Genomic DNA, 9,402 nt, shown 5'->3' on the forward strand with positions numbered 1-9,402 from the left:
GTTATTACTTTCTTTTTTTAATTTTTAATATTTTTATTACATATTTTCCTCAGTTACATTTCCAATGCTATCCCAAAAGTCCCCCATAGCGCCCCCCACTTCCCTACCCATTGTTTGTTTTTTGAGACAGGGTTTTTCTGTGTAGTCCTGGCTGGCCTCGAACTAAGAAATCCACCTGCCTCTGCCTCCCAAGTGCTGGGATTAAAGGCGTGCGCCACCACCGCCCAGCACATCCCCCCAATTTTATTTTAGGTTTTGTTTAAGTCAAATACAAAAACATCAATAAAATAGAATATTATACACTCACTAGGAATGTTGATAAAGATATACTTATTTATTCATTCACCTGAAGTTCTTAAGTAAAACAGTATAATATAAAATAAGTTAGAAAAGAACGTATATTCCAAAATACTGTGATCACTTGGGGGCAATATAAAAATACACAGAATATTGTTATCAGAAAGTTTCCTAAGCCTAAGAGCTTGTGTGGAATCGGTCCCTGAGCCCCCGTGCTGTGCTCACCTGCTTTCTCTGGCTCCCCCCAACACCCCAGCCACACACCCCTATCAATCCTGCCCAGGTCACAGGCAATCCAGATGTAGTCAGTTTTTGGTGGCAATCACAGGGGCCCAGCAGTATCGGGGTGGCAGCCCCGAGGCCAGCCCGAGAACCTCCCTTTGCTGCACACAGGACTCCTGCAGACTCTCACTGGCCCCACAGGTCAGCTGATGCGGGTCCTCTCTCTCATTAAAGAGCAGCAAGTACAGAAAACTCTCCCAGCTTTGTTGGTCAAGAGGAACAGGTTCACAGCAGTGGCCTAAGTGTCATGGTTGGGCCACAGGAAATAGAAACTTCAGGAACCTTAGAACATTTTATTACCAGTTAACAAGATTTCCTGTTTTTTTATGTGTCCCTCTAAAAGCCACAGACTTTTGGGGCATGAATGGAGCTATATGGCTTCTAGGAGAAAAAAAAGAAAATGTAGTCAAGAACAGTAAAGTCCAGTCTCTGCCACCAGGTGGCGTCATAGACCAGTCCGGAAGAAGCAGTGGCTTAGGCAGAAGTAGCTTCTGTGGCTGCCGCGCTTCCTATCTCCTGGCTCCACAGAGTCAATGAGCTGGCCCAGAGGCGATGAGATGGGGCAGGAGAGCTGAATGAAGGAAGAGCCAAACACTTTCCTCCTCCTTCTTCTCTTTTAATATCTAAGATTTAAAGGTCCCAGAAGCAACTAACCACAGTAACAACAGTCTGCATGCTGGCTGGACCCTTCTGGAGCTGTTGTGAGAGCATGCCACCTGCCCAGCTAAGGGATCCATCCTGGGAGGACTAAGGCGCTAGGGAGGAGGTTTTCCCTTGAGCCAAGATGAGGGTTATTTCTTGTGGAGAAACTTCATTTTATTGCCCTTGAGCCAAGATGAGGGTTATTTCTTGTGGAGAAACTTCATTTTATTGCCTAAAAAAGAAAGTGAGAACATTTTAACAGGGGGGAGGGGAGGGAGGGGGCGCACAGGAAAGTGTGTGTCTCAGCAGGCTGTGGAGCCAGAGGACAACTTTGTGGACTCAGTTCCCTCCTCCCCCCTTTATGTGGGTTCTGCGGACTGACTGGACTTAGGCTTGGGTGCCACATGCTGTGATGTCTTGCTGGCTGGGTCACACCGCTCCTGATCTTCCTCCTCCACCTCCAGGGTTTACCCTGGAGCGCAGTGTGCACTGTAAGGACCTTTTTTGCTGATTAAACTGGAGTCCTGATGATTTTTTTTTTTTTTTTTTTTTTTTTTTTTTTTGGTTTTTTGAGACAGGGTTTCTCTGTGTAGAACTGTCCTGGAACTCACTCTGTAGACCAGGCTGGCTTCAAACTCAGAAATCCGCCTGCCTCTGCCTCCCAAGTGCTGGGAATAAAGGCATGCCCAGCCTCTTGATGATTCTTTTTTGCTCAGAGGCATTCTGAGGTTGGGAGGAGTCCTACCCGGGTTAAGGTACTCCCTGCCTCGCCCGGGGCATGCTGCCTCTGTTGGTTCCCACAAAACTTGGGGGTTCAGAAGATGGTGGCAAGAATGTCAGTGAGGTCACCCTAGTCCCCAGGGACAGACTAAGAGAGGTAGACAGTCCACCCTGTACCATTCCTGGCTCTTGTGGAAAGAAGTAGTGAAGACTCCAGGAAAGATGGTTTAGAGCTGAAGCAGGAGACAGGGACCCGGCCTTACCCAGTCCCTTGAGGAATTTATTGACTCCGCTGTGCTCTCCGCTGGGCAGGGTTTCCAGGTACTCCTGGGCTCGGATTTCAAACAGACCTGGTGAGGAGAAATACCCAGGATATGTTAGGTGCCTGCCTTTGTGCTTCTTCACTGACCTTCTTCCTTGATAGCTCGGGAAGCCTTGCTTCTGAGGCGCAGCTGTGCCTATAAATATGCTTTCAAGCCTGGGGTTTATAAGGGTTTTTACTGTCTTTATAATTGCCCCACCTTGTATAATAGCTGTCTGTGGGAAGCCGTAAAGTCCGCTCACACATGAGACTCCATCTCATTCCTGCTTCCTCACTCACCAACAGTGACCTGTCAACCTGACTACATGCAGCTGGCCACTCTTCTGAGGAGAAGCAAGCCCTGAAGGAGGCCGGCTCTCTCACACCCTCTAAACACATTTCTCTTGTCCGGAGGAAATCCTCATCAGGACGGCCTCAAGTATGGCTGCCTGTCTTTCCTATGCTGGTGGCTGCCGTGGGAGTTCAGTCAGGGCTTCTAGCTGAGTTCAAAGCACCAGAGAAATCCCAGGCCCGGGCCAGCTGCTCCTCTGGAAGCTTCTGGCCTTTGTATAGCCATGCTGCAAAGGTAAGGCCTTCCCTTTCCAGCTTTAGCTCCCATCAAACCAGCCTTTACCAGCATTTTTAGATTTTAGACTCCCAGAATGCCCAGCCGGGACAATGGACAGAATAGGCTGGGCTGGTGCCTCCCTCATACTGTTGTGACTTCCCCCTGCTCCTCAGCCACTTAGAGCCTTAGACACCTCTGCCTCGCTGCCCCTGTAAGGTCTGTGTGCTGTCCTAACCTTTGGCATCTTGCCTGCGTAGTTCCCTCTCTTGGATGAAGCCACGGAACGTCTGGGTCTCCATGAAGACCTCCAGGAAGCGCCGGAGGCTCTTAGAGGAGACAGCTTTTCTGAAGGCCTCTCGCTGCAGGCTTCTCTCCTCGCCCGATGTCAGGAACAGGGGGTAGTGGCCCACAATCTCCACAAAAAAGCGGACAAAGGCTTCGGACACCACCTCACTCAAGGAACTGGACTCAGGGCCTGAGCAAGGGGCACAAAAAGGCCGAGACAGTGAGGGAAGTTGGTAGACCGGCGCCCTGGTCAGGTACTGATCTCAGCTACCCTCCACAGCTACCCGGGACCTTCCAAGAGAAAAGGCACTGAAAGTTTCTTTTTCTCTCTTTTAGAGGTATTTTAGAACCTAAACGGAGGAAAAGGGAAGTCCCTGATTATTGTTGGAATGAAATCCAGGTGACAGGTTGAACCCTACTCTCTCCTCGTAACCCTACTTTCTCAGTCAGCCATTGGCCAGTTGTTCCAAGGCCCTGGCATTTACCGTGCACACAGTCCAGCGGGCCTCCATCCTGGTCACAGGCCAGGTCATTCCTCTGCTCCAGAATGTGTTCCAGGGCAACCTGAAGCTTCCGGGGCAGAATGGAATCCTCGTCCTCCATCTGAAAGGCAGGAGACGCAGTGGGCGCAGCTACACCTAACAAGGTGTGTGCGGGCCACATCCCTGGGCAGGCAGCTGAGCTCACAGTTTAAACTTTGGATTTTTGAAACAAGGCCTCACATTGTAACGCTGGCTGGTCTGGGGCTCACCATGTAGACCAGGCTGGTCTCAAACTCATAGAGATCCCCCTGCCTCTGCCTCCTGAGACTGGGTTTCTCTGTGTATCCCTGGTTGTCCTGGAACTTGCTCTGTAGACCAAGGCTAGGTTTGAACTCAGAGAGATCTGGTTGCCTCTGCCTCCCAAGTGCTGGGATTAAAGGTGCATGCCATCACTGCCTGGCTAATCCAGCAGATTTAAAAAAAAAAGATTTATTATATTTATATGAGTACACTGTAGCTGTTTTCACACACACCAGAAGAGGGCATCAGATCCTATTACAGATGGTTGTGAGCCACCATGTGGTTGCTGAGAACCTCAGGAAGAGCAGTCAGTGCTCTTAACCACAGAGCCATCTCTCCAGCCCCTGAAAGTACTCAGTACTTAGTGTGTGTGTACTTCTCTTGTTCCACCATGTGGGTCCTGAGAATTGAACTCAGGCCATCAGAGTCTGTGGCTTTACCCACTGAGTCATCTTATCGGCCCTCAGCTCCTAACGTAGTAGAAAAGCTGTGAAGAAGCACAGATTTCAGGTTCAAATCTCCACTCTAGCTTTTACAAGTTGCAAGAGCCTCCTTGCGTTCATTTGTAAGATGGGCTTGCCTGTCAGTGTGAGCTTCATCTTAGAGACTTAAGTCCATGCAGCTCTCTTGTAAAAGTGTTCAGTGGTGGCAACAGCTGCTTCTTGCTACCCTCACACGAAGGGAGGCCAGCACTCATTGAGAGACCTGGCCAGGGACGTGGACAGTGTGAGGCGAAGCTGCATTGGAACAATGGTGGAGCTGGCGGTGCCAGGCAATATAACCTCTCAGCCAAAAATAAAAGTGTATTAGTTTCTTGGGTATGGAAATACTTTCAGATCAGTACAGAAAGCAGGTCGAAGTGCATGGTGTTGAAGGACTGTGACACCAGTAATCTAGAGTGGGGAGTTTAATTCCCAGAGTGAGACCCTGGCTCAAAAGGTGAAGTTAAACAAAACAACCACTGCCAGCACCATCACCTCCATCATGAATATCTGTAAACAACGTTTAAACCATTCCACCTGTTTCCAGTCTCCCAAGACAAGCACCAATGTTTTGGTAGGTTTTCTTATCAATCTGTTTTTTGGGAGGACAGAAAAAAATAGACTTGGACTGGGGAATGCTACCCCATGGTAGAGTTTGTTGTCTAGCATGTGCAAGCCAGGGATCTATGTCCAGCACCAAAACAAGCAGAGACAAAGCCAAGCAAAACACCAGACTAAAACAAAAGACAGCAAAATAATAAATAAAACACATCATTTTGCATTTCTACTTCTTTATGATTTTTTTTCCTAAAGGTCTCTATAACCTAGGCTGGCCCAGTATCAGTATCCCAGTGTGGCCCAGCTGGCTTTAAATTCAAGGCAATCCTTCTACCTCCTCCTTCCCAAGTAGAAGGATTACTGGGAGGCAACACCGTGCCCAGACGTGCCTGGATTCATTCATTCATTCTTTCCTTTTCTCTCTCTTTCTTCCTCCTTCCTTTTCTCTCCTTCCTTCTTTCTTTTTAGTTTTTAAAAAGATATATATATATATATATATTTTTTTTTTTTAATTGAAAATTATTTTAACTTTATGTGTATGAATGCTTTTGTTGGGAACTGACCCTGGTCCTCTGCAAGAGCAGCAAGTGCTCTTAATGCCCAGTCGGCTCTTCTGCTCTCCCTCTCCCCCATTAAAATAATTAAGCTTTATATTTTAAAATCATGTGTAAGTGTATGTCCATGTGGAGGCCTGTGCATGTGAGTGCAGTGCACAGTGACAGGAGAGGCCAGAGCTGTGGAGTCCTTTGAAGCTGAAGTTAGAGGTGGTTGTGAGTGGCCTGACATGGGTACTAAGGAAAAACCTTGAATTCTTCAAGCATTCATACAAGCGGTGTGAAGTCTTCACTGCTAAGCCATCTCTCAAGCCTGTGTCCTGATAAATAACTGGTTGATGCTTGTACAGGTGAAAAGCAATCTTTGCTAAGGCCTTCCTCTTGTCTGCCCCATCCTTGGTTGGCCTTGGCCTGGGCTGGATCCGTTGTCCAGCTGAGCCAGCAGGACCAGGCCTGCTACAGAGCCTTCCTGGAGCTGGAAGAAGGGAAGGCACAGGAGCAGCAGGCAGAGCTGGGTTTCTACTCACCTGCCTGAGGAACCGATCATTAATGAGATCGACCACAAGAACCTGCAAGGCAGAAGAAGGGGATGAGTATTGTCACTAGGGCTTCTGGGTTAAAGATGGATGTGTCGTCTTCTTCCTCCTCAACACTGGAGGTGGAAGAGTGTGTCTGTGTTCTGACAGGGAATGGGGGAGTGGACCAAGCTAGTACTGAAGGCTAGAACACACAGGGCTTCTCTGTTGTTGGTTTGTTTATGGGTTACAGAGGTGGGACAAAAGTTGCTAATCTGCCCCTCTCCACACAGGGGATTTACCCTTTTATCCCTGAGAGAGCCACTGAACTTGCTAGTTCTTCAGAGGGAAGAGGTGTGGGGTCTGGGGAACATTGTCAGGCTACAGGCTGTGTGGCTTCATTAGTTGCAGTTTGTGGGAGGGAGCACTCTCTCTTCAGTGGGTTGATATATAAGACCAGCAAATGGGCAAATGACTTACCTGTTGCTTCTGAGGGTGGACCCTTATGCAGACCCATAGGTAGCTGACTATGATAGAGGAAGAGGAGGGGTTGGATGGCCTGCCTGCCATAGTTGGAAACAGGCTATGCTGTGCTGAGAGCCACATAAACCCCTTGCCTTCACACAATCAAAGGACCGGCAACCCCAGCCCTGGGATGACCGAGGGCAGATGGGCGACGGAGTAGCATCCTTACCAAGTTCAAGGCCAAACAGCAGAATCTGGTTGCTATTTCCTACCCTTGACTCCTGGGGTCCCCTGACACAGGTGACTCCTGGGGTCCCCTGACACAGGGCAGGTCAGACCCTAGTTAAAGGGGATTGCAGGCGCACCACATGCAAACTCCCTGCACTTGCTGTTATCACAACAATGTGGTTTATTTTGCAGTGTTTTGTTGTGTAGGCCAGGCTGACCTCAAACAAGCGATCCTCCTACCTTGCTTGGTGGGTGCTGGGGTGCAGGAGGGTGACACCTACATCCTTGCTTTAGTGTGTGTGTGTGTGTGTGTGTGTGTGTGTATACACCGCAGCATGCACGTGGAAGTCAAGAGCACAACTTTCAAGAGCCAGTGTTCTCTCTTCAGCATGCGCCTCTCAGAGGATTGCACTCAGCTCATCAGGCCTGGCACTGAACCATCTTGCCAGTCACGCCCTGTGGTTACTTATTTATTTTAATATTATAGCTAAGCTCTTGCCTACTCTGTCATCAGTTCAGCACATATTTCAACTACTGCTTTCTCTGCCCAGTGTAGGGGGACAGGAAGATGGGGCAGATGGCTATGTCTGATGTCAGGGCTTCTAACTGGCTGCTTATACAGGCCATGCCATTCAGAGGGGGAATGACTGAGGAGAGACTCTGGGAAGGACCTGCCACAGAGCATGCCCTGGCATCTTCCCACTCCTGCCTGCCCAGCACTCCCCTGCTCCCCGTGTGGCCCTAGGAATCAGGCTGCAGGGCTCCTTGGCTCACCTCTTCGAGTGGCAGCTCCCTGAGCAGAGGCAGCGAGCTGGAGAGCAGCCCGATAAGGAAGGGCGTGGGCGAGCACACTATGTCGATCATGGCGGGCGGTAGCACCGGGATGTAGGTGTGCTGCCAGCTGAAGGGGTAGATGAGCGCCACCATCGCGTGGCAGCATTTGGACAGAGTGCTGCAGGAGGGACAGACAGAGAGAAAAGGCTGGCTCAGTGTGGGTGAGGGCAGGGCTTCAACAGCAGAGGCTAGGGAAGAGCACCGGGGTCACCCCAAAGGGGCATTGGTTAGAATAAAGGGTTCTCAAACCAGCACAAACAGTCAAACACATCTACAAAAGAAAAAAGCATTCAGCAGCTTCACCAGCCACTGGAGAAATGCAGGTCAAACCACACGAGATTTCCTCGTCCCCCAGTCAGAATGGCAGTCATAGGAAAAAACGGTGAACGCGCTTACCACACAAGATGATGACCCAAGGTTGGTTTCCAGAAGCCACAATGAAGGGAGACAACAGGCTCCTGAGAGTTTTCCTCTGACAATCACATGTGCACTGCACATGCACATGCACTTTAACACACACACAAAAACAATACACAAAACAAAAAACAAACCAGAAAACTAACAACAAATACCAGCTGAGCATAGCGGCACACATCTTTAATCTCAGCACTCAGGAGACAGAGGATCTCTGTGGGTTTCAGGACAGTCTGGTCTACCAGTGAGTTCCAAGACAGCCAGGAACACATGACCCTGTTTCAAACAATAAAACAAGCCTCGCAGTGGTGCTCACACTTTTAATCTTAACACTTGGGAGGCAGAGGCAGGCAGGTCTCTGTGCAGTGGAGGCCAGCCTGGTCTACAGACTGAGTTCTGGAACAGCCAGAGCTACATAGAGAAACCCTGCTTCAAAGGAAAACAACAACAACAACAAAACAAAACAGAACAAAACCATTACACACCGAAAAACAAAACTCATCAAAAAACAAAACGAGACAATGAGCCTAAATAACAAATGCTGTGAATAACAAATGCTGTAAGCATGTGACAAAGGGACACTGCTTTTACACTGTTGGTAGACAGGTCCCCTACTATAGGAGTTGATATGAGCTTCCTCAAAAAGCTAACAATAGCTCCACCCTTCTACTGGCTGTTCCACTCGCATGCATTTACCCAAAGGATTCCAAGCCAACCTTTCATAGAGATGTTTGCACGTTGATGTCTTCTGGGTGCTATTCACAAGGACTAAATTGTGGAACTAATCTCAGAGTTCAAAACCAGAAGAATGGACAAGAAAAATGTGGTAAATCTCATTTCATTTTCTTTTTCGTTTTGTTTTTCCTTGAGTCAGGGTTTCTCTGTGTAGCCCTAGCTGTCCTGGAACTCACTATGTAGATCAAATCAAGAGATCCGAATGTCTCTGCTTCCCCAAATGCTGAGATTAAAGATGTGTATTTCTGTGTTTGTGTGTTCTGCCTGCATGTGTGCCTATGCATCATGTGTTTCTGGTACCCTCACAGGTCAGAAGTGAGGTCAGATCCTCTGGAACAGGATTTATGGACAGCTGTTAGCTACATGGGGTTCTGGGAAATGAACCTGGGTCCTATATAAGAGCAAAAATTGTCTTAATCACTGAGCCAACTCCCCAGCCCCTTTAATTTGTGTGTGTGAGTGTGTTGTATAGAATGAAGTTGTGTTTTCCAGGAAAATGAATGCAACTGGAGATAAGCAATAATATTAAAGAATTAAGCCAATATCAGAAGACAAATATGTTTTGCTTTTGGTTCCTAGATTTTATATAGACACATAAAATCCTGTGTATATATGTGACATGAAAGTGGAAGTAGCCGGGCGGTGGTGGTGCACGCCTTTAATCCCAGCACTCGGGAGGCAGAGGCAGGCAGATTTCTGAGTTCGAGGCCAGCCTGGTCTACAGAGTGAGTTCCAGGACA

At 48.4% G+C, this 9,402-nt stretch overlaps 1 protein-coding gene across 4 annotated transcripts in view; it reads right to left on the reverse strand.

The window, feature by feature from the left end:
• Window positions 1-1,305: 1,305 nt before the first annotated feature.
• Dennd2a (DENN domain containing 2A) overlaps window positions 1,306-9,402 on the reverse strand; it is a 94,215-nt gene continuing 86,118 nt past the window's right edge. For 3 of the 4 annotated variants that reach the window (XM_029478947.1, XM_029478946.1, XM_021164801.2), the window contains exons 14-19: window positions 7,454-7,631; window positions 5,999-6,040; window positions 3,581-3,698; window positions 3,046-3,285; window positions 2,205-2,291; window positions 1,404-1,453 (exon numbers count right to left, since the gene is read on the reverse strand). In XM_029478947.1, the coding sequence (XP_029334807.1) occupies window positions 1,422-1,453; window positions 2,205-2,291; window positions 3,046-3,285; window positions 3,581-3,698; window positions 5,999-6,040; window positions 7,454-7,631 (697 nt within the window). In that variant the 3' untranslated portion in view covers window positions 1,404-1,421. The other variant, XM_029478945.1, reaches the window with a different exon arrangement.

Source organism: Mus caroli, chromosome 6, assembly GCF_900094665.2.
Source record: "Mus caroli chromosome 6, CAROLI_EIJ_v1.1, whole genome shotgun sequence".
Taxonomy (NCBI): Eukaryota; Metazoa; Chordata; class Mammalia; order Rodentia; family Muridae; genus Mus; species Mus caroli.